At 44.5% G+C, this 26,070-nt stretch overlaps 1 protein-coding gene across 2 annotated transcripts in view; it reads left to right on the top strand.

The window, feature by feature from the left end:
• The window catches only part of LOC119457925 (papilin-like), a 75,639-nt gene extending 50,829 nt beyond the window's left edge, over positions 1-24,810 (top strand). Inside the window, exons 1-6 of one of the 2 annotated variants that reach the window (XM_049670549.1) lie at positions 194-348; positions 7,349-7,534; positions 12,134-12,220; positions 16,293-16,412; positions 21,191-21,372; positions 24,632-24,810. In XM_049670549.1, the coding sequence (XP_049526506.1) occupies positions 288-348; positions 7,349-7,534; positions 12,134-12,220; positions 16,293-16,412; positions 21,191-21,300 (564 nt within the window). In that variant the 5' untranslated portion in view covers positions 194-287 and the 3' untranslated portion in view covers positions 21,301-21,372; positions 24,632-24,810. Of the gene's footprint in view, positions 1-193; positions 349-7,348; positions 7,535-12,133; positions 12,221-16,292; positions 16,413-21,190; positions 21,373-24,631 lie in introns of those variants that run through there. The other variant, XM_049670550.1, reaches the window with a different exon arrangement.
• The last annotated feature ends 1,260 nt before the right edge of the window (positions 24,811-26,070 follow it).

Raw genomic sequence — 26,070 nt, 5'->3', positions numbered from 1 at the left:
GGTGTAAAAGCAAACAAACACACGCAGACAAGCGCCGAAAATGACCACTGTTTGTTTCATTCATCAACCGCAATCTGACATCCTTCATCTCTTTACGAAGCTGTCAAGCTTGCAGCTGCAGAAGGAATACACGCGTATTGACGTGTTATTGTTGGTTGAGGTTGCTGAAGCAGTGCTTTCGTTTTTTAGGTGAGCGCATCAGTGCGCATGCTTTAAAAACAAATGCACTCGGCAGTAACAACTATTTGCTCCTCTTGACAAGGCTTGCTTCAGACCATAGCGAAGCAATGAGGATTCTCCTATCTTCCTTTCTTACCTACTATGTTGTTTGCTTCATACCAACGGATGGTAAGCTGTGACAATAACACTGTGTCATAATGGATTTTATTTACCTATTTCAGCAGTACATGGACTCGAAACGACACTGGAATTTTATGAGCAATTAGTTTACGGTGTGCGTGGGAAAGACTGTGACAATACTAGTTTGTAATACATTTATGCACAATATAAGACTGCTACGTGTGTCAATTACTGGGAGTGCCTGCGGCAGCAAATCTGCTTTGTACGGCACTGCCCACCTTATCCGGTACATTCCTGTGCATGCATTTCCTTCATTTACGACTAAAAGACGTAAAAGAACGTTAGCTTGGTAAGAGTTGATCTTCTGCCTTGTTGATATGGGAGTGCAAGAGGTGCATAGCACTTTACAAAACTGTGACGAAAAGTGAGCACACAACATGTTCTGCTCACCCTCTTCAGCACAATCTTTTCAAGCGATTAGTCATTAACGCGTCGCATCGGAAGGTAGACATACGTGTATGTGTATGACCTTATCAGAAACGTGCGTATTGCATGATGGTTAGCAATGAGTTTATTGCTTGTTGAAGAGAGGAACAGTGTCTGACATTTAGTGTAGAGCAGTTACTTCCTTAGTTGCGCCTTCTTTGCCAGTGGCAACCAGCCACCGCCAAAAATAACAGGGTGAAGGAGAAGGAATGAATGAAGGGGATTGCCAAAAGCGAGCCCGGCAGTCCAATACAGTACTCTGTTTGCATAAAAAAATGCAGATACCACGTGCAGTGGGAATGAGTTTAAGCTGAATATTAGTTTATTCTCGGAAATAACGCTCTTCTTGTTTAACAACAATCTGCAATTATAGGGCACGTGACCATTTTGGAAACATTTTCACGGAAAGACACCCAGCTCAGCATAAATGTGTGAAACTCGAACTTGTGGATCACACATATGAACACCAAAGAATTACGACAACATAAAGACATTGAAACCACGGCTATTGAATGGAAACCATGGCATGACGGCGAGTATTTGGCAACAATCTCATGAATGACGACGACTTACGACAAGAAGACAACTGTATGACAACGATACAATGAAGACGATGGAACAACGACGACAGCTCGACGACGACATCTTCACGAAAATGGCATGATCACCCCATATGACAACGATGCGTTGACGAGGGTGGCAGGACACCAGTCGAATGAAGATGCTCAAATCATGATGATAGAACAAAGAAATCCTCATGACGACGACAATATAACCAGCAATGCATGACGCCGATAATTAGACAACTACGCTATAACGTCGAGGGCGGGGAAATGGCGTCGTTACGACAACAGCATAAGCACACTGCGATGACTATGACAGAATGAAGGCGAAAAGCGACCGTGACCGTATAAGGATTAAGGCGGCATGAAGATGACGGCATGACAAAATTGGATGGCGATTCTGAAGTGCTAACGATGGTAGGATGGTGATACAACTGCAATAGGATGAAAACGACGATGTCTGTTTAACATACCATACACCTTCAAGAGCATGATAAAAAAACCGAGGACACCTAACCACTTCTTGTGAGTTGTGAATTCAAAAGCATTAATGTCCACTTGCACGCCACTGAGCGGAGCGATCCTAGTTTTGCGCTGTGAGTAACGTACCATAGCGGTACGTGCTGCCCGAGCCAGCAAGCAGCAGCAGCCTGCAGTGCCAAGGCCGCATGCCACCGACGTTCTGCGCGACGAGAGACCAAGGAATCAGCAGCAGACACCAAGGGTGCCAGGCACGCGCAGCAGCTAAGGCGAGTGGGGCTGACAAGGAGAGATACGGACCGCGTGCCGTCTTACGAGAGCGAGAAGGTGGCACCCGCACGCGCGCGTCTAGCGACTGCTTCGCCGACAACAACCCGTCTCAGCCTGCGGCATCGCCTCGCCGTATCTGCTGTATCATGACGTGGCGTCGCAGTCCATGGGAATTACGGTGCCGTTTCGTGGCTACAGACGCCGGCTTTTTAGATGCGAAGCATCTTATTGCCGGGGCTATATCACTCCCTCCCTCCCTCCGCCGTGCGGCGTCCACACCCCTACTGCGCATGCGCATCCTCCTCCCCCTCCTCTCCTTGTCTCATCTCCTCTCCTCTCGGCATTCCTCCTCTCCGGATTGCGCAACGAATGGCAACACCTGCGGCTCCGCGCGCGATAATGCGAAGCAGCTTAGGTTAGAGGCGCGACGGTAGGCGCCCCAGAGGCGCCGCAACAGTCACCAACGCCGCGCGCGTTCGGTGCGAACGCGGGCAAAACGCCGACGGCGTCCACAACAGTTCTGCGCGTTGCTGGTGTTGCTGAATGTCCAAGTTTATACACCTGAAAAAACTAGCTTGAGTCGACCCCATGGCTACATAGAATACTACTCAGGGTTCCCCTACAGGAAGATGGTGTAATTTTTTTGTTCAATGGGTTCTTTGATGCTTCCGCATCAAACTTTCGGAAGGGCAAATATGGCTTCTTGGCACAACATAATTCAGAGTGCAGTTGCACCCCCGCTTTAATAGCAAAACAGTTATTGCTAGGCACGTACACAACCAGACCAGGCTTATAACAAATGCAGCGGCAACTGAAGATAAAAAAAAAGCGGTAAGCAAGCCTTCGATAGCCCATACGACCAAGGATCTATCCTATTTGAGATGCGCGAGAAAGGATTCGCTTGGTCTTTGACAATGACTGGTGTCGAGCGTTTTGGGTTGTGTCGTTCATATGAGCAACGTTAGGGTGAAATCACGCATGTGCACCCTTGTATATATGTGTGCTCTTTTGTGAGAACTAAAATCAGCTTGGAGTCAGCGCTTGTCTTCATTTGTACCCTCTTTCGCCGTCCTCTGTTTACGTTCGCGCTGCCAAACATCATGTACCTATATCGTTGATGGCGTGACAACGGCAGCCTGACGACGCTATGACATGAAGCTAAAGTGATGATATAATGAACGCGACGACGTCATGACGGCGATATCACTCCTCATGCGTGACGACGACTACAGGACGAAGACGCAATGGCAAAGAGGCATGACAAAGGCTGCATTATCGCGATGAGATGGCAACAGCATGATTATGGTGACATGGGGACGATGCTACGTATAGTGACGACGGCAGAATGAGGGCGCTGCTTTGCCGATGGCAGGGAGAGGAGGGTGACGTGATAATGGGAAATTCACGACGCAGAGATGACGAGAGAATGGAGACGGCCGAACAGTGATGACTGAAGGACCACGAAAGAACGATCCCAACGGAATAAAGGCTATGAAATGATGACCGCGGAAGGACAACAGTGGCGTAATTTATTTATTTATTATTACCCTCAGGCCCAGAGGCATTAAAGAGGGGAGTGGGTTACAGCAAATGAATACAAAAACAATAATAAAAAAGCAGTTAGGACGTTCAAGTACAAAGGCTTCTGATTGTACAGTTTTAGCTAGAGTAAAATGGTCGTAAGAAATCGTCGTAAAAAATGACGATGGTGTGTTTGTTTTGGAGCTCACTTAAGTACTTATCTACATCACCACGATCCGCACCTGGTCGCACTAAATCTGGCGCCGGTTTGAAGTATGCCCGACACCTAAAAAATGCAGAAAAAACATGAAGGACGCTTAAGCTTGGCGTTTTAGAGTGGAACGCCATAGCACTAAAATATCCCTGACTGCTTCACAAGCTTCCCGGCTACTACTGCATATTATGTAACCGTAATGTTTACCAGCAAACGCGTGCGGCGAACGCTATGCACGAAGGTGAGCTGGCCGGTAGAAACGCGGCCTCTTACATAGGCTAGTATAGTGCACACCACGCCAAAAAAAATAGCATCATTTTCAGGTTTCTGTTATTGTTTCGTGCCATTAATAGTTCAGTCCAAGAAGATTTAAGATAAAAGGCATGCGCTGTCAGTGTTTTGTTTAATGACGATAGTTTTTGGACTGCCAATCTCAAAATCCCGAGGAATAACTTCGTCAGCAATGTAAGACAAGGTATGAGCAACTTTAGTGATAAAATGGTAAACTGGGTTAAAGTGATAAACGTCGCCGACACCGAATTTTCTGCAACACGGGGCTCTTAACGATATCGCGTTAAAACATCCCTTTAATATATATATATATATATATATATATATATATATATATTATATATATATTTCCACGCAATATCCGCCGCGGTACGGATAGACCCACGCCACAGCCACGCCACACCCAGGAGAGTAGGCAAAAAATGCTTTGTTTCTAAGAAGCAGCACCAGAAAGCCAACGCATATTAGAGAAAAACAATGTTCAGGTCACTTCACTTGCTAATAAGTAATAGCAGGAAACTTCAGTGATTCCTTCATATTTAGACTAAATTACTTCGACAGCAGCATTGTCACGGGGTAATGACCAATGAGTAATTTTTTCTTGGCAGATTTTACTTCAAATAACTGCGATCAGTAGCGTTCAGTTTTGTATATTTAGACATTAGCGGCCGGTCGTATCAAAATGTATTACCGGAAACTCAGAATTTTGTACAAATATATATATATATATATATATATATATATATATATATTATAGGTGGTCCATATATTGCTGTGAAACTACAGCTAAAATACCGAGGATTATATGACTAAGTTCTCACTTTTTCTTGTTAGTGATGTAGGCATGTTCTTTTCTATATGGTTTAGAAATGCATGTTGTGGAATTTGAATTGGGTGCAGACTTAAGAACTCTCCCATTTCCCATGTCTAACTAGGCTGCCCAATTTAATGTTAAAGAACATTTTAAGGAATATTTTTTTCACAGCTTTTGGCCAAAGGCGTAGCGAGGGGTTCGTGGACAGCTATTCTTTTTCTTCACGCTATGGCAATAGTGAAACACTGTCATTCTTCACGCTGTGAAGAATGGCGAAGACGACAATGAAACCTAACGGAACAGACAGACGTACGTACGAACTCACAACGGAAGTTCATTTTACAACACACAACTGCTGTCGCAGTAATATAATTTCACATCGAGCTTACATATCATCATCATCATCATCATCATCAGCCTATATTTATGTCCACTGCAGGAAGAAGGCCTCTCCCTGCGATCTCCAATTACCCCTGTCTTGCGCTCGCGTATTCCAACTTGCGCCTGCGAATTTCCTAACTTCATAATCCCACCTGGTTTTCTGCCGTCCTCGACTGCGCTTCCCTTCTCTTGGTATCCATTCTGTAGCCCTAATGGTCCACCGGTTATCCATCCTACGCTTACATATACCTACATTAAATGTAGGAATAACCGGGCAAAAAGCACACAGCGCGAAAGAACCTCAAGCAACTCATGAGCAAAGTCATGAAAAGACTAGCAAACAGCCTTTCAGACTTACTTCAAATGTCACATAACTGTACTTGCACATGCACAACTCGTTTTTTTTTCCTTTGTGCTTTTCCTTTTTAGTCTATTTATAAATGCGCTTATTGTCAAAAGAATATTTTTTATACAAGCGCCTCCACTGTTCTTCTGGATATTCTATTGTATTTTTTGCGCTGCATACTTATTGTTGCCAGTATTTGACTCGCTCACTGAATAATTCTGCGAGACCATCTGCTAAAAGACACAAGTGGACACTACAGAGCACCACTGTAGCGGATAGGCACACGAAAGGTACAGTGCCGTCACAGCGTCTTTCGTGCGCCTTCCATCCACGTCGGTGTGCGATACAGTAGTACTCCAAGATGCCCTACCGAGAAACCGGCACTGAAGCTCTAGGAGACTTCATTGCCTGTTGAGCGGACGCTTTTGGAAACTTCGAGCGCAGTATTCGCGCACATTTAAAGATGAAAATACAGTGGGGGTATTCAATACCGGCATGTGGATCGATTACGCATTAACCATTTATTCACGCACCGATAACATTTTTAGCGGCGAAGCTCCTTAGGGTCGAGCCTTGTCCCTCGTCGCGCCGTCGTAGCCACGCTAGTACTCGCCGCTCCCGCTAGAGGCGCAGCTGTGCTCTCTTTCTTCTTCTCTATCTCTCTCGTTACCGACGCGCGCTGTCTCTCTCTCGTCCTTAGCGAGGGGCGCTGCGGTGCACAAGGGCTATATAACGCTGTATGTACGGTACACATGTACAGTATATATATATATATATATATATATATATATTATACAAAAGAAAACCCAGTAATAATATATATATAATATATACTCAAAAAGAAAACCCAGTAATAATATATATATATATATATATATATATTACTGGGTTTTCTTTTTGAGTAGGAAGTTTCTGGCTAAATGTCTTCGGTCAACACTGAATGACAGGCCGCAAGCATCGTTTGTTGATTTATTGCAGGAACTCAGAAGGGACAAGAAGTTTGGCACGTGACTAGCTTTCTGTTAAAAGTGGGGTTGTCATATGTTGAAGGCGAAAACAACGTCAAGAAGCCCGGTCACAGGAGACAGACCGATGCAAGATGCCCAGTTGTAGTGTTGTGACACGTGAAACGCTAAGCAAATGAAATGTACACGCAATGTGCACACATGACGAGAGCTCTTCGCAAAAATTGCAAACGAAGCCATAGGTGGCTTGGGGTGAGGTATAATTTTAGTTTCCTGACTAGTATTTTCCCTCTTGCTATGAAATTGCTTCCGTAATTTATTTTATTCTCGTACATCGCACTTACTCTCGATTTGTTTTGCGCATTTCCATAGTCAATATACATTCTTTTTTCGTGTTTATATAGGTGCCGTGATTATAGTCACTGGTTGCATATACGAGTTCTAGGGCTTCAAAGAAAACAATAGGCACTTGGTTACATGGTAAGCATAAAATACTCCGAGCAGTAATAAAATTGATACAGTAAGTCTACGCTCTTAAGCAGGTCGCAATTTTGTAGTAGTCTGGTATATATTGGCCGACTTTTTGAAAACACGTAAGCAATTAAATATAACTTAGCTTTTTTTTTAAAGTCCTACTGTTTATTATTAAACGCCTTTAGGTTTTCGAGAATGAGGCCGACGACAAAGATTAAGGAATAAAAACTCTTTTTGTTGCAGGTAACGCAGCCTCATCGTTCAAACGCTGCTCATCAATGCCACTTGAAGATGACAATTGTGAAAGTCCTTTGGATAAGTGGTATTATAACACAGATGAACAAAAGTGCGTGAATTTTATGTACGGAGATTGTCCACAGAATAATAACATTTTTGCCAGCGAGGAGGAGTGTCAAGCCACTTGCAAGAGTAAGTATAGTTCCCGTTATCTCTACGAGTTTCATGTGCGGAGCGCGATTGCGTACACCAAAACTTGCACAACTGCAACTTAGTGTGTTCCTGTAAGGAACTGTATATTAAGCTTCGCTTGACACTACTTCTAAAATAGGCTACATTCAGCAACAGGCACTAGCTGAGAAGCTCCTCCAGCGTCCTAATTAAGCGCAACATAAAGACCCTTCAATTGCATGTACTTGCTTCTGTTCGAGCTTTCAGTTTCCACATTCTCGCGGGCCCGTTATCTGGCTTTCTTTCTTTGTTTCTTTCTTGATTTCGTTAACTCAGGCCGAGCATAAGTTTAGTTGTCAATTCCGGCATCATGTGTAATGAAAGTCGTATGCTCCCAACATTAACACTAAAGTTCCGGGGATGTGGCCTGTAGTGCATTTTATAGCCTGGTGCGATTGTTATTCTCCAATACTATACTATCATTGCATACTTTCACGGCACAGCACTGTAGCAGTTGTAGCGCTACAAACGCCAATTCAGGCTACAATTGCTTGTACAAGTCTGTGCACCTGTTCCTTCTTTCTGCCTACTTTCCCATCACTTTACCTGCCACTCCCTTCTCTCCCTAGCGTAGGGCAGCAAAGCGGATGTTGCCCTCTCGTAAACCGCCCTGTCCTTACCCTTTCTTCTGTCTCTATCTCCAATACTATAGGTTTAACGCAGGCTCCGTGTTAGCTACGTGGCAACTTTAGTGCTACAACGATATATTGACGCGTGCACATTATTTATATTTTTCTGGTGACAGGTTAACATTATTATTTTTTGCTGGCTAACCACTGTTACAATGTTATCACTCGGCCTACATTCCTGTACTAGAACTTTCTCGGATGTTCACGCTGATCTTATAGCGAGAGGACACTTCTATAATCATATTGCGCGTGAATTCTAGAGGGTCCGCGAGCACCAGCTATATATACAACGATTCACCAAAATTTGCAGAAGCTTTTCAAAAACGTAGATCAGGTTTCGGCGATCGATGAGTTGCTCTGCCGCAATCGTTGTGCTATGTGTGTGTTGTTTGTTTTGCTGGGCACAAGTTCGCCCAATAACGAAATAAATCCTTAACTAGTGGTTGGTGGAAGTCCTATTCTTCACCGTCACAACAACGCGCCAACATTTATTCCATTCGGGCTGAAATGCGTAATGTATGATGCGTTTACTGTAGCCTGGCTACTTTGGATACGCTGCGACACGCTTCCCTTCGGACATGCTGTGGAATCTAGCACCTCCGCGATGTTGCGCGAAATCGCTTGGCGTCTGAGATTGCACCGGTCACATGCCAGGGCGTATGAACCATGTAGTGGAGCCCGGATCCTCTATCACGCTTTGTTTTAGGCTCTATCCTACCTAGAGTGGCGCGCCCGCGAAGTGCTTACGTTCCCTTGTAGATGTTGGTGGCCATACACGTTAAAGCATCCGGCTGCTGCACTTGAGGTACGTGTGGAACGCTGGCGTGAATACGCCCATCTCTGGAAAAAAATTAAAGCATATTTCAAGCGTTCATGAAAGCCCACATGCTTATAGTTCTATGCCTTAGAAAATGCTCTATTCTTTGGAGTAAAAATTAGACAAATGGAGAGAAAATGGGTCGGACAATGCGAAGAATGCTATTCACATTACTTGGCAGCTCTGTCAGAGAAATTTGGTGGGTAACAGTCGCTCCAATGGCACACTTCTAGCATCCTAGAAATCCCGGCAAAGCTCATATCACGTTGGCTGTCAACGTTATGGTAGTTAAAGCCTTGTGGTGAAATATTGTATTGCTTAAGGCATCTGCATTTAGGATCAGTACTGGGAGTTTAGATCAGTACTGGGAGGAGTTCGCCTATATGCGGAATACACTGTTTCCGGGATCGGCCCACTTTGCTATGATACTCGCTCGCCAGGGCCGGCCATGAACAAGCATGACGACTGTAGGTCGACGATGAACTGACTATGATAAAATGAAGCAGAACTGACGTCGATGGAGCGACTGAGATGATATGACACTCACCGCATGTAGACCATTTGATTATTCTGAAATAATAACGGTATAACAATGACAGCGTGATTCCATGATTGTAAAAAGACGATGGCGTGGTGAAGACTGTGATGGCGATGGCGTGGTGATGACAGCCAGACTATGGTCATGCCTTTCACGAGAAAATAAATTCAAATAATAGGTCTTCCAACAGACGGCCATTCGATGGGGCAAGTTCGGCAACAATATTTTATCGGGCATGATTTTGGCCCGTCACCTTCAACGAACTTGTCATTTGACCACCCAAGTGGGCAAAATGGAATAGATCACCAGCGTTCATCATTGATCTGCAGATACGAGGACGTAGAATTTTGAATAAGTGGGACGGAACCACAGCATTTTATACTTGCCATTCTGTGCACCATCTCCTTTCAAAGAATTTGAACTATCCAGGTGCACAGATGCACGTTATGTTCCACGGGCGTAACAATAAAGATATTTTATGATAACGACTTCGAAGATCGGGGGCCAGATTCACAAAGCTTTTCTTTCGGAAGTTCGCTTTGCCATTGGCTGGCCGCTTTCGCTAATGATATGTATGACATCTGGATTGGCTAAAATTGCTTCTTACGAAAACTTCTAGCGTAAGACGTTTTTGTGAATTCGGGCCCTATTCTTTGGCACTCGCACGTATGCTACCCACCAGATTTCTACACGTACGAAACATTGAAACGACAATCGAAGGTCTTAAAGTAGAAAGCGACGTTAGCACACTAGCAGCGAAACAATAAGCTTTCTTTACATCAGCTATTTGATATGTATTAGCTCTATTTACGTTCTACGGATTGCTTATGTTATACCATCCTCACAGGGGAAGTACGTTTGTAGGATAGGATGCACGTCGTCGCCAACAAATGCCGAATTAGAGGCGGTTCCCCAATCCATACATTTTATTAAAACATATCAAACGTCAAAGGAGCGGGTAGTTTGTGCGGACACCTTATCAGCTTTGGCATATCTTGAAATTATTAAAACCACCCGCACGCACGCATAACGTAGGCAGTACTAAACAGTTTACCTGAGGCTACTGAAAAGAGCATGAAATGCTATTGCAGTGGGTCCCCGGACATGTTTCCATAAATGCCAACAAATTAGTGGACTCGCTGGGAAAGTCTGCCCATAAATTCGGTGAAGTTCACCTGATTCTTTGATGAGCAATTGATGCGCGATACATAATAAAGCTACAAAAGATGGAATCAAGTGTGCCATTCTGGTATAATCAAGATGCTAAGGAATGTACCCTATACGAAGTAAATCCCTATCTCGACTGCTAGCTGCCTATCAAACTTTCGAAAAGCACCGACGCTGCGCCTTTGCGCTGCTGACGCGCAGCATTTTCTACATCGCATAAAACAGGCTTCATCGCCAGCCTACTCCAGTGGCAATTACGATGAGGAATTTCGTTATCTATTTGTCGAATGCCCCAAACATGCTCCGCATAGAGGGCAGCTTTAACAATAACTGAACTCAAACGATCCTAACTGACCGTTGTCAGTTTTAAAATTGCCGGGCCCAGAGCCACCGAAAACAACAAAGCGTATCACATTGAAGGTACTTGAACATTTATACCCAGATGCAAGTATCCTAAACGAGCCCGAGATGAAGAAATCACCAGTACCTAAAGTGTAACCACAACCCACTTCCATTAGTTGTATTCTTGCACGTTGTACATTATGTGTCACTCTCTCTCTGTTTTTTTTTTTTTTTTTTGTATGCTGAAGCGCTTTTTCACGGTCGCACCATGACGAGCGCATTATTTCATCGGTTTGTGTATGGTTGTGTGGGTGTTCAGAGAAACTCAGTGTTGCACGACTTGACCTCCCATTTTATCTCTATATGTTCTTGTGTGTATGGAACTGCGCGCTGCGAATTTTCCGCCCAACGACATTGTTTCATTTTCAAAATATCTTTAGAGGAGTTACTGCTCTGCGAAAAATACTAACGTGGCCATTAGAGTGTGACTACGTCTCTCGCTTTTATTGCTTAGACATTGCATGCACACTCAACGCAAATTTTCGCAGTCAGTGTCACCGTCGCCCTGATGTTACTTATATATTTGTGTAAATGCATGCTATATGGCTTTCATAGATCACGAAAACGTATTTAATTCAGTAGAGATACCAGTAGTCATAGAGGCATTGCGTAATCAAGGAGTACAGGAGGCATACGTGAATATCTTGGCAAATATCTACAAGGATTCCACAGCTACTTTGGTTCTCCACAAGAAAAGTAGAACATTACAACCAAGAAAGGGGTCAGACAAGGAGACACAATCTCTCTGATGCCGGCTTTTCATATATAAATCGCATGACAGTCTAGAAATTTGATGTGTTGCAATGGTATGGCTAAAGTAGGACATGTAGATAACAAAGGATAATAACGATTGTGTCAAATTTGATTAGCCCTAAAATATTGCGAGAATCTTCACAAGCTATTACTTCAAGGTTATAAATTGTTGTTTCTGTAGTCAAAATTAAGGAATAGGCCACGCTAGTCTGTGTACTTTCCATGACTAACACACTGTTTGACACTGTTTACAGACGTAGGAAAAGGACATCAGGGGTCCAAAGGAGATCGCAGACCGTCTAATGCATTGGGTGTTGGAGCCAAGCGCCCCGCACGAGGAGGTGAGTGCGAGCGGAGATGAATTATGTTATGAAATGTGAAGTCGGAGCCACAGCAGCAGAAGATCAGCGACTGACTGCATTACTCAATTATTTTACTTAACGTTCTTTATATGCTGCATTTAATGAGGGATGGGTCGCAGTCACGAGATCTTCAGATTGATGGTATTCTTAAAAAATATTCGCCGGCAATCACGATACTCCCTAATGCGAAATTTGAGCGCAGCTCTATACGTGTTTTCATTTCGCGATATACTCGTATTGGCTAACTCGGACAACCTGTCTCATGCGGCACGTTGCAAACGGAGCGAAATGTGTTACGACTGCCTGGCTAATCGGAAGATTGCGCGAGTCAGCGGCGTGGGTGACTTCGAGGGCACGATTCACAGCAGCCACCGTAGACAGACCAGCGCTCATGGAGCGCTTTGTTTCCGTTATGGTATCGGTGGACGCTCTCGCCACAAGCCTTGTCGATGGCGTCATCAGTGAACAGACGACGCGCGCTACTCTGGCGCCATCTCGCAGCGATCGTTGCCGCAGAACACCAAACCGTTACTGCGAAATGCTTACGCTTCATTCAGATAACTCCCTGAGGAGATTCTGCGTATTTTTTTTTCATTTAAGATAGCTAGGACATTAGGCACTATAATAACAAGAGCGTGGAGGCGCAACCTATACGCCCTGTTCCAAAGTGGACACTCCTAGCATCTATCCATCCCGGGTGGCACCGCCTCGGCTTCGATAAACAGTTAGTGCGTATGCCTCGTGCTGTGATTGCTTTCCTGTGACAAAAATGCAGGTGCTGGGCTATGGAAGTCGCGTGCTGTGCTGCGATAGTGTAAGCATTACAATCGTCCATAGCCTGAAGAGAGTGCTTGGAGCTGGCGTCGCGACAGCGTGCGGGCCACGCATGCAGAAAGAGCACTTAAACACACGCCAGAAAAATGGCTCCAAGCGTGCACTCAGAGTCGAGGACAACCAGGACCGAAAGACGCGTCGCGCGGAAACGGAGTGTCTTCGCTACCCAACGAAACGTGGTGCAGACCGCGAATGTATGCAACTAATGTATACATACAATTATAATACCTAATTGAATTACATACAGCTTCAAAATTCAATTAAAGTTTCACACTTCTGTCACTATGCGATGTGCCATGTAGGGCAATGATACTGCTTAACCCTCCCAGAGGTTATGAACAATGACGCACAACAACGCCTCAAGCAAACACGTCTCCCTGTGTGTTCTGTAGTGGTGCACAGTGGTACAGCAGTGGTGGACGCAAGGTAACGTTCCACATCAACTCACCACTCTAAGCGCTGAAACTAAACGCTGAAAAAACTACGCGTTCGCCGCCAACATCGCCGCTAATTATATTCAATCAATGCATGCAGGATACAAAGCTTCGCTTACATCGCTGGTCGTGGGATCAAATCCCAGCCATGGAGGTCGCATTTCGATGGGGGCGAAATGCGAAAACACCTGTGTACTTAGATTTAGGTGCACTCTAAAGAACCCCACGTGGTCCAAATTATTCCGGAGTCCCTCACTACGGCGTGCTTCATAATCAGATGGTGGTTTTGGCAAGTAAAACCACATAATTTCTATTTAACCGCGGAGCTGTTAAATCTCTTGGTTGCGCCGCGCAGTGCGAACAAAAAAAATGGACGCATATCTTCTTGCTTCGCTGCAAATTACACCGAAAGACCATAGTCTTCTGCCGCCCCTGATACGTAACACCCTCTCTTCTCCCCCTCCCATCCCTGACGCTCTACCCCTCCCCTCTCACTCCTCCCATGATGGATGCAATGGAGGTTTTGCTGAATTCAAGTTTCCCGCGTTCGCCCTGGTCTCGCGCCATCTGTTGGGACCTTTTATTACTGTTGGCTTAAAGCCGGCTACAGAGCCGCGGCTTCAGTCGGCTTGTTTTTATTGCGTAGCGTCTCTTCGACACCATTTCTAACGCGTTGATTTCTTCATTTGCAGCGTTTCATTTTTAATTTCATTCTGTCTCTCTCTTTCTCCCTATCTGGGTTTCTCTTTCTTTCTCTCTCTTTTTTTCTTTAAATGTATTTTTCTCTCTCGCTCTCATTTTCTCTTTCTCTCGCCCATAGCAAGTACTGTTACAATCGCTGGTACAACGCAATCACATGCTTTCCATAAATGCATGTTCTACACGCGTGAAGCCTTTGTGGCAGCTGAAAGTTGTCGAAGTGTGCGAAAAGGCTGATAACCTTAATTGCTTTTACCGGTCAATTTTTGTGAGAGCAACGATGTGTAATTTGTTTTTAATAGGCAAACTTTGGTATATAATGCAAGTAATCCATTGTTCACGCTTGACTGCGCAAAAGTTGCATAGAGTTCTTGCCGTTTTCACTGGGGGATCTACGTGGGAGTGCACACGGCGAACCAACCTTTTTCGTCGTGTGCGCTATGGAGGATTGAGTCGGTCGCACCTCTACATAAGACAGCTAGTTAACCAATTAATGTTTTTTCGCGATGTATCAGACTCCTTTTCGCGTACTGTTTGTGAAGTTAGACTAGGAAGAGCATTGCCAAACATTGTAGTCGCGTCGGAAAGTATGCCGGGAGGCCTCGGTGGATACCTAAAAGAGGTCTACCTGTCATGTATTTTCTTGCAGGCTAGTGTTTCATTGGACTATCCTTGGACTGTGTCGCGGAAAAAAACTATACAAAGATCTGTGTGACATTGTCCTACCAGTTACTCTGTATAGATCACAATATTGGGCCGACCATGGGCAAACGTTCTTAAACGAGTTAAAAGCATGAGTGTGCCAGAAGGAGTTAAAACAATTTTCTTCAAATTGCATACAAATACATTAGATGTGAAGACTTATTTGGAAGAAAAGGCATTTTTTGTAACTTGGGGGACTAGCTGTTTCATTTGTCGGAAGCCAAAAACGATCGAACATGTATTCCGGGATTGTTGGGAAGCTTTTATCTTCTGGGATATCTTTTACAACGTACTCTCAAGAAAGACCTACCTGTGGACTCTTTCGGTATACGATTTCTGCCCGTTGAAAATGAGGATGGTATTCCATTTGACCTCTTTATGCTCTTGGGCGCCCACGCGAAATCGATAAGGCTATATTTCAAGGAAAGCATCAATAGAATTATTACTGTGTACCAGTTTCAAAACCCAGAGCCTGAATGGCTCCCAAGAGTTGAAGCATTGTTAAACATGCCCGAATATTAATGGGATAGCGCAAAGTCAGTTCCGAGAGTCTGTTCCCTCGAATGTAGGTTTTTGTGTAATTGTGCTGTTTAATGTGGCAATAAAGAAAAAAAAAAGGGTGTATGGCCTAGTGTTTGTGATGCTCGCCTTCGGACCGTGGGTACCAGGGCTCGAATCCTCCCCGTCAAGGAAGTTGATTTTATTTATTTATTTATTACTCTCGCTCTCTGTCTGTCTCTTTCTTACTCTCTCTCTGAAATTTTGCGTCCTAAATGAAAATTCCTTGAACTCAAATTTTTACAAAATTTAGCTTTCTTGAGGGTGTAGTCGCCAGGCTGTTTACAAAAGAATTTCCGATATTGGGCAGTCTTCAGAAGCAAATTATCCAAAAAGTACAAATTGAACAATAATTGGGGTGGCCCACCCTCAAAATTGACTTTGACCAATGCGTGCACATGGCCAAGTGATCACGTCACGTGACCAAGAACCTAAGTTGCAAGGTCACATGACCAAATGATGACGTCATGTGACAATGTGACATAACGTGGGTGTCGAGATAGTATGAACGTCGGTATAGTCGGCACGCCCGAAAAGCTTTCGCATTCAATGCACCTTAGAAGACTTAAGTGCCTCTGTAATTGTTTCTCTTCGGCTTTGAAAGAGTTGTAATCTTCTACACAATAACATATCGGTACTATACTGTGCACAGCGTTCTATGTCCCATTTTTGGTGCAATTTGCTCCACAGACATGTACCAACTATTTAACTTAATCGCCTTGCCCTAGTAATGATGACCAGCACTGATTTAGCGCCTACGTATAATTTGGTGTTTAATTAGGTCACGCAAAGCGAATAATTTTATTTGTTTTGCTAATACGCAGGCTCAAGTTCAGAAGGGAATGAGGTTGAAAAAACTCCTGGTAAGTCGGGAGGCGTTAAACGGAAGCCACCGTATGCAAAAGGTTCGAGCCAGACCGGTACAAAAAAGCAGCCACATGCAGGTAAGAACTAATAGAAACGATGGACTTAAGGTACAAGTGTAACACAATCATCGAAAGTAGTCGTCGCTGCCATAGTACACAAGCACACCACTGGCCAATAGGCTGCAGTTCTCACATAAACGCTTCACCCACTGTCCCCTTGTGGCAGTTTGGTGGGTTAGTAACTACCGAAAAATCAGAGACTAAGCTGCGTGTAAGCTGAACCATCTGCTGACCCAAGGTGGCTACATTCTGCTGCTTCCGTCTGCATGGTATTCCTAATAACCACGACTTTGGTGAAGGTACTGCCATGTTTGACGGGATGATAGAGGTGATGTCTTCATTCAGCTAGCAGTGGTGAATGAATAGTCTTTTTCTTCATTTCTCGTAGTGGCTTTCGACTATATAGGCTACCTTTCACCTTGTACTTCTAGCAGGTAAGTCAGTTCGCTTTATAGATAAAAACGCGATGCCACGGACTGCGCCCTAAATGGAGACCTAATAACACTATCACTTCCAGAACTCAATACGTTATGCACACCAAAATCACCCTATCAACTCGACTACCATTGATAAAGACTAGAGCACATTGGTGAAAAATATTTTGAGTTTGAGATTGAATGGACTATTTGAGAAGGTGACCAATAAGTATGTGGAGTTGGAAGAGGAGTTTGTCAGCCGTAAAGAGACTAGGACAAATTCTTGAACAGCGCTAGTAAACGTAGGTACGTGCGTATATTAAGGAAGTCATCATAAAGAGGCACTAAATGGAAACGTTAGCTCAGGCTGTGACCGTGCTTTGCCGGAAAGAAAGAATCATTAGCCTAGAAAAAAAGCAAGCAGTAGCAAAAGAACTGCGATGAATCATTCTTTAAGGTAATTTAGTAGATACGGAATGACGTTCATTGTAAGCTTCTCTTGTATAGTTATTTGTTTATTCATATATAAAACAGCAGTATATTCCACTCTAACTAAACGAACGTCCCATGTAATAAGTTTCGCGTTCTTTTCTGTTCCTACACTAGTCCGAATGCGCGAATATACTTTAAAACCTGTGACACCACCTTGGCCTATCGATGAAGCAGCTTGGGTGCGAAAACCAAGGAAGGGAAAACGAGGCCTTTCACATCTCCCTTATTATTCTATCAACATATTTCAGCCACAAATATGATATTATATTTTGAAAAAAAAATATTTGACCAATCTAAACTGACTCATGTGTCTCTTTACTCTCCTTCTAAGGGAGATTAGCTACTGCGAATTCTAAGTAAGGATAGTAGTTTTATTGGACGTATAAACTTGTAAAAATAGGCACACTAACTAAATTAACAAGCATGGCGTCTCGTTCGCACAAGCAAACATGAACGCATTTCACTCGATGACCGCGGAAACTCGCTGTCAAAACGCTGGAGTGAGTCAGCGCGCCAGCAGCAGCGAGCGAACTGAGCTTTGCCGGCACTCGCAGCAACGCGATCTTAGCCGCGAAAACACCGGGAAGGCTTATTCAGCCCCCGCCGCAAATAATTTTCAAGTTAGAGCCACGCGGGCGGGCTCTCGCTGCGCAGACCACGACCCCCTCTCCCCCCGCCCCCCAGTCTTCCGGCCTGGCGGGAGGTCACGGCCGCAGTAAAGCGCCGCCCCTCCACCTACCTACCCCCCTTTGGAGTGCTGTGCGCGACTGGAACACCGCGCACTTCCTTCCCGCTTCCAGCGCTTGCGTGCGCGAGCCGCGATTGCCGGCTTACCGTCGCATGCTTTCACTCACACGTACAGCGTACGGCGCGCGGCGACGATTTTATCGCCCGTGGACTTTATAAGGAACCTCACGGCGACGACGACGGCAGAAATACGCCTGGAGTGTCCATATAATTGCTATCGCAATAAAAGAAGACACCGCTTAGCTGCAGCATGCTACAGCGCTTCTTTCGGCGCTTCTTTCGGCTGTGGAATCATTTACTGAGATATAATCAATCGTGCAGTGTGAGAACCACGATATTTTTTGTTTGCCAGCGTTTTACTACAAATAGTTAGCTCACGTACAGCGGGAGAACCGGCGAGAAGGCTTCCGTTACAGGCTCTTGGATGGGGTGCGGGATGGGTTTGGTAGTGAAATTATTTCCAAATAGTAAGTAAAAAGTTGAAATAGGGCAGTATAGATATAATAAAATGTCAAGTATAAACTTTTACACACTAGAGAAACAAAAGTGCTGTCAAGATTTTCTGCGTGTTGAGGTTTGATAAGGGCCGATTTAAGCTCAACATAGACGCCGAACCACCTGCCTGCCGCACGCGTGCGGTCGTCCGAAAAATCACGCATTTCGCACACTTGCGCACAAATTTCGGTTACACTGGGTGCGCCCATGCAGTGCAAACCAAAATTTGTGCACCAGTGTGCGACATGTGCAATTTTCACACGCGCGCGGCAGGCGGGCAGTGAGGCGTGCGGTTCGAGCGTAAATCGGCCTTTATTCGTTTATATGGTCCCAGCTGGGGATTATTAAAGCCTCAGTCCATCAGTTCGTCTACCCACAATGTCAAGAGCGAAATCAAGCAGTGCCAGGTAAGAAGCTTGAGAAAGAATTATTTCGTATATTTTCCTGTACGCAAAGCTTCTATATCGCGAACGCGGCGGGCATGAATGCTGTGAGCTAGTACGTAAAATAATAATAATAATAAAAAATTATACCTCCATTCCAAACCGTGAAGATATTCGAACAGCGAAGCTCTGTTACTTACACCGAGTGGTACTTGTGCATGTGTTGCACGTGATTCAATTGCGTAAACACAAGTAAACACAGATCTAGACCACATACTTATATTGAAACGTGCCGAGGCGACAAGAGGCAGCGACTTCCGACGCTATTCGATGAGGGTCTAGTTTTCTGGTCGAAACCTGCCTAGCCGCCGACAGAGGCATCGGCTGCAGTCACGGACACCGCGCGCGATCGGCGCGAACGCGGGGAAACGCGGACGGCGTCGGCAGCAGCCCTGCGCTTTGCGCGTTATTCGAAAGGGCGCGCCGCCCAGAAACACCTTCTCTTATACCCACCGCACCTCCTCCTCGCGCCCGGTGCGGCCTCTCATTGGTCGCCTCCTCCCCCAGCGTGCGCCCTCTCATCGGTCGCTTCCTCCCCCATAACGCCTCTCCTCCTCTGCTGGTCACGCAACCTGCCCTCCCTCGGCGCGGCTCTCATCCTCTCTTGGTCATGTGACCTTCATGACACCGCCGGACGGACGGACTGCGCAGCCTTTACCTAGAACACCTCCACTGTTAAGAAAAATTGTGGCATTGTTGTGGCGTCGCGTGGTTGGTAGTGACACCGTCGATGCTTTCGTCGGTATTTTTCACCAATAGTCGGTATCTTGGCGCATCAATCATTGTCAATGTTTGGGGTAGTACTCAGATTCAGACTTCTCATTCCTGTAATTGACGCCATTATTTTTGTATGCGTATGCTACTGTCGCAGCTAGTGCGCCCTGCACGAAAATGAGTATTGGAACAGTGAAACGAGTTTGAATACCACTGGTGTCAGTCTGGGACGTAGCTTTTATTGCGTTAGTATTAGGAGCGTCAAAGTGGAAAAAAAAGGGTATGTATGTCAAACATGGGAAGCCGGTCACGTAGTAGAGGCATACACAGGGTGTCGCAACTATCACGCACCAAGATTTCAAAATATGTAAGTGCTACGTAGCTGGACAGAACCAAGGTAATGTTGTTCGCCATCGCTTGGAGGTACTCAGATTATTCGATGAAAAGACATAATGAGAAAATTGTAGAGCAACATGAAAAGCTCCCGATACAGCTTTTTTGTTTCTCAATACTTGCAACATAAAGGGGTTTTTCCGAGCGTGAAAGAAGCCCGCGAATTCACGCATAATTGCTGCGCGACTGGCCGCTCGAGGCTCTTTGCGTGTATTCGCGGGCTTCTTTCACGCATGGAAAAACACTTTTGCGTAGCTCTTATTGAGCAACAGAAACCTCTAACGGGAATTTTTCATGTTGCCGTACAATTTTTACATTGATACTTTTCATCTAATTACAAAATTTGAGAAGTTGACTAATTAATTAGGACTAATTATATAATTAGGCGGAATGCAAAAAAAATAATCGAAGTGTTTCCAAGCGACGGCACACAACATTACCTTGCGGTTGTCCAGTTACGTGCCATTTGTATGTTTTCAAATCTGGGTGCATGATAGCTAGTTGAGACACCCTGTATATATTGCAAGTGGCGGTGGTATGCTCTGCAGCGCCGTCATGTTGCAGTTTGCTCCCCAAAGAGTTAAGACGGGTGTCCAAGCAGCTCCTGAACAACACTTTTCAATGTGATGAACGTGGATAAAACCATGGATCCGGAGACCTGAAACAGGTGCGAAGTAACGCTAACATATTTCTCTCGCATTGGAGGTTAAACGGACACTTGACTTTTTAAACGTTTTTATTCGTCCCATGACAACAGTGAAGCTGGCTGTAATGAGGGAACCGTCACCTAGTTCATAAGTCCGTCACCATAATGGAATGGACGGCCGGACGGATAAGTCTAAATAACTTTCGCGCACACACCTCCTGTTGCAGTGAAAGTTCCAAATAGCATCCTAAAACCCCCAAATCGAGAAAAAACAAGGTTTGCAGGAATTCTGGCGCCGAAGTAGCCCCTAGATTTGTAGTTTATATTCTATCACAGGGCTTGTGTTCGTTGGGGCAGAAGTTACGTTAGAGATGTGAGAAGTTACGTTAGAGAAGTGAGAATTTTTGCAATGAATAGGACGGAGTAACGAACGCTTGTCTGTGATTGCAGGTATTAGAAGATTGCAACGCCGAAATGCTTTTCCAAACCACGGAAAGGAAAGTGCAAGGGAGATAACACCGTTTGGTATTATAACGCGCCATTTTATATATGCAGCGTGATTCCCCAAGGTTATTGTGCAGGGAATGCACAATTTTTTGAAAGCTGCGAAGAATGTGCTGAAACCTGCAACAGTAAGTTTCATTAATTTTTTTCCTCCCTATTATTTTTTAGGGGGAGTGCAACACTGTAGGGAAAGAAAAGGCCAGAAGCATAGACTGTTGCACTAGTTGGTGCAACATGTTGTCTCGCTTCGCGGAATACGGGCGGTAAAAAGCGATAAAGACAGGACAGACGCTCAGTCTGTCCTGTTCGCATTGTTTCTTCCCGCCCTTACTCCGCTCAACGACACTACATAAAAGAAAAGGTCCTTGCTGTAACATTTCCCTGTAATATGAAGAAAGAAATATGCTCTGTTTTCTATACGACTCACGTTGTAAGGGTTACATAAAGGTTAATTGTATTTATGCAAGCCGAGCGATTTGTGAAGCGCAATGTTGTGACACCTACACTGTATCTTCAGGTTATCTTGCTTTACTTCAACATTTTTCTATGACACTTTCAATGTATCTTAAACATTGCATACTCAAAAAATTAATTGACAAGAGAAAAAAAGTCTTTTTAAACTTCACAGCTTGCTGTGCGCCGTAAAAATAATGGCTTATTAAGCAGGCGCTTCCACGGAAAAGTAAGAAAATGTTTATTTCTTTTAAACGCTACGTCAGCTAGACAAAATTAGTTTGCACAGGCAATTTATGCACTTTGGCGCACACGAGTTTTGTAAAACCACTAGAGTCAAGAAAACATACCGGGTGTTTAAGCGAACACTTTCAAAAATTTTTAAAGGTTGCCTGTGGCAGACAGCACAATTCTAGTGCGTGAGCTGGTCTACTCGAAGACGCGGACATTACTTGCCAAAGAATTGAAACGCATAATCGTCTAATTAGCAAACATTCACTAATGAAGATTTTAAGTAATTACCTTATGGCCCATATTGCAATTTATAAATTCAAGCCGTGGAGTTCACACGGTGGATACACTTGGAGTGAATTCTCAGGATGACACCAGTTTCGAGATATGAATTCCCGATCGTTGCGGAGAAATGCATTGGCGTTCCGTTACATTCCTGCCTCAATGACTAAAACGATGTTTGGTAAGCAAGTATGTTTAGGAACTAGCAATAATATTTGATCATGTTATGTAGATCTTTGAAGCGAACAGTGAGTTTAAAAGGTGCCTCCTTGTGCGCCCGAAAAAATTGCCATATAGGTGGCAATTGTTAGAATTGGCTCTGTGGAGATTTCGCACCTCCTCTTTTTAGTTGTCATTATGGAAGCATGACGGGGCCGGCATCCTTCGAATATAGTTTACGAAAAATCACATTCTATGATTATGCCGCGAATATTGCAAAAACAAGCAAAACCACTAGACCCATTCCAAGCTTCTTTGACCATACCATACACACATTTGGGCGTATTCCAAGCTTTCTGGTCATAACAAAGCTCCTTACAAGATATTTTCTTGAATACCAGCTAAAATTTTATATAAGAAAGAGGCAGGGCATGACTAAATTGAGCTCTTGGATACCTCGATTGAAGAACTCTTCATAAAAGTGCTCAATCAACGTGTCATCGCATACGTGCTTGACGTCGCTGGCATCGCGTCTTAGCTGCATCGAGCGTCTTGACGTCGCATTGTGCGATACACCAGATGAAGATTGAAACAGCGAAATCTCTCTGGGTAAAACACAAAAAGACCGATTTACCACCCTGCACATTCGAGAAGGAAGATGGAGAAAGGTGAACAGAAAGGTTCACCGACTATTCTGATGTCCCTAATGAAAAATTTGAGCGCAGCGGTTTAGGTGTTTTGAATTCGCGATGTATCGCAGCGCTCAGCCTCTGCTCGAGCTGGACGTTTAGCGGCAGCGGCAGACGAAGCACTTCCACCGGTCGCGTCGCTCTATCTTAAGAAACAAAGCGTGAACACGGGAACGTGTGGCTCGCGCGAATCACATTCTCTAGCGGCGGCGGCACCTGCGAAGTAGCGCATGCGCAGTGAGTCCGAAGCCTACATCAGCGATATATGTTTGCATGTATGTTATCGGTGGACGCAGTCACCACATGCCTTTCTAATGACGTGATCGACGCCCGGGGTGACGGCGCAAGCTACTATGGCGCCATCTCGTAGCGGGTCGCCGCCGTGGAGCCCGTCTCGTGCGACACTCCGTTTTCCTTCTCACCCTTTCGTCATACTCTCCTCCACCTCTTTGCTCCTCATGCTTCCGCTGTACCCTCTTGCTTGGCTTTCTTCCTTTCTTTATCGCGTTCTTTCAACTTCCGCTGCTCTCCGCGTTCGCTCTTTTTTTTTCATCCTTCGGTGGGCTCGTTCGTTCTGGTGGTTATGCCGAAGCCGAAGCGGACGCTCAACGCACGAACGGGCACCTAATACCCTGCTCTCTATAGCTGAAATATGCGCATCCCAAATCCTACGCGACACTTTCACAGCCTTTATTTTCGACGTGCAGGCTGCAAGAAAGTGCCTTAGCGAAGTTAACCGTTGTGACCACTGCTCGAATATTTTTTTTGTTCTGGCAGTGGCTTTCTCCCCAGTTTTTGGTCAGGTAATTCTCATGAAACGATAACCTTATATGAAGTAGTAAAGGACCTTGAGTCGTATTTGCGAAAAAGCACTTACACCAGAACAGTTCGTAAAGCCAGATGCTAGCCATTCTTGATGCTGGACATATCAATAACGAAGGCTGCTTACCTAAGCCAAACGTTACTCATGAAATAACTGTTTTAAATATAGCCCCTATTTACTATACAATGCTGTAAAAAGCAGCACTCATGCTAACGTTGAAATATCGCGGTATATACAATTGAAGAGGGCTCCATTTATGTTTAGTATTTCTTACGATTCAACGCTTCTAACATTACGGTATACATTCACACTATGCCATTTCCATCGTTTCTATAACTGTCAAAGACAGTTGACAATGAAATTAGGATTGATACAAAGTTATAAAACATTTTCTGCCCTTTTAAAATTAAAGCCTGCCGACTAAAGTCTGTGGGATGAGAGCAATGCAATCAGTGCAGTAGGTTTAAATGACGTTTTATTAATTACGTCAAATTATATGTAAGGCTGCATTCGCTTTGCGGCCTATCACTTGCAAAAATGCGAGCAGCACTAGAACGCATTAGGATACACTGTACCATCTATTTTCGACTAGCTTCTTTATATCTTCGTCCAGTTGTCTTCCGATCAAATACATGACGTTTGGTTAAGTCCTCGAAATAAAGGTGTTAGTACAACTTGACAATTGTTCTCTCCTAAGTACTTTTGTATTAATATTTCACAATTATCTATTTTATATTTTGCTACTTTCAGAACTATCCCTGAAGAGGTGCAACATGATCTCAATCTGAAATACGAGACAAAAAAGAGAGAAGCTGCAGTTTCAGTCCAAAAAAAAAAAAAACTTAATTTGAATCCGAAGTAAAAGACAACAAAATAAACAAGGTCGTGGCATTCATAACTTGGCAATAAACACCATGTCTCGCTTTCCTATGTCATATCTTGGTAACTTATTCGATAAACTATCATGCACGGATGACAACAACCTAAAAACCGTCTAAGGAGTGGAAAGATGAAACACTAATGTAATGGAACAGTGCCACAGGTAATTGTTCATTTATTGATTTCAGTATTCTATGCGACTGGATGTTTTTCTTAGAAGAGTGCCTTTGTCACGTCTAGAAGGTTACAAACCTGGACTTCTTGATGGCGACGTCATCAGTAGTTGAAGTAAGAGAGGGATAAAGATGATTGCAAGAGTCGCTTTTGCGTGAAATGAATCAGGAAAAAGGTTGGAACGACAGTGTGCGAACTACGACTTTGCATTTTTAGTCACTGCTGCAAAAAAGAAACATAGTGGAAGAACAGAAATATTCTTAACGGTGCATTTAGTAAAATATTTTTTTTTGAAACAAGCGCCAGCGTTTGGACACACGACATTTAAAAAAAAGAGTACGCAGACAAATCTTTTATGGTATGCAAGACACACTGGCTTCCCAGCTTTGGCTAACACCGAGCCCTTACGTACACTGATAACGTGTGCGGTTTAGTTCGTTAGTCGATACATGAGGACACAGAAGTTACGGGACAGACAAATCACTGACCTGCTCCTCACGGGATGAAGTATAAGAAACAACAGAAACGTCGTCCCATCGGGTCTCCACCCAGTGTGTCTGAGCAATAATTAGAAGCATTTTGTACGCAATTACATATTCAGACGCATACACATGCCACAGCGAATGCTCGTGTCGGGCAAGCGCTCAACGCAGAGAACGAGCTATTAAACGAGAATCAGCGAGTGGCCCTCAACTTAACTAACCAATAACTATGGGCTGAACGTCGCCAGTGCATCGTCGAAACTACTACTCTCACAAGTATAACTGATCCTGCTTGTGTCACCGTTCTAGTCGCGGCAACGCTCCAGGCCCGCTCAAGATGGTTGCCGGCCCCGTATCGCTGGTATAGACTCGGGAATAGCGTCGTAGTCATGTCTTCGCCTTCTAACCGCGGATGCCATCATTTCGTGGCTCCCGAGAGCCCGCCTTTCTCGGCCGCGGTTCGCCAACAAATCACACGCTTAGCATTGCCCCGTGATAGCACATTGCAAGGACCAAGCCAAGCCGTCGAAGAGGCACTGGCTCCTCGCCGTAGATTGCGTGCAGTGCTTAGCGATGCCAATCAATCATTCCTCTACACAATAAACATTTAGCACCCTTATGGGTGTATAAAGGGTGGTTGGTTTGTACCATGGG

Source organism: Dermacentor silvarum, chromosome 7, assembly GCF_013339745.2.
Source record: "Dermacentor silvarum isolate Dsil-2018 chromosome 7, BIME_Dsil_1.4, whole genome shotgun sequence".
Classification (NCBI taxonomy): domain Eukaryota; kingdom Metazoa; phylum Arthropoda; class Arachnida; order Ixodida; family Ixodidae; genus Dermacentor; species Dermacentor silvarum.
Note: the sequence above shows the minus strand (reverse complement) of the source record. Positions and strands in the feature narration are given on the sequence as shown.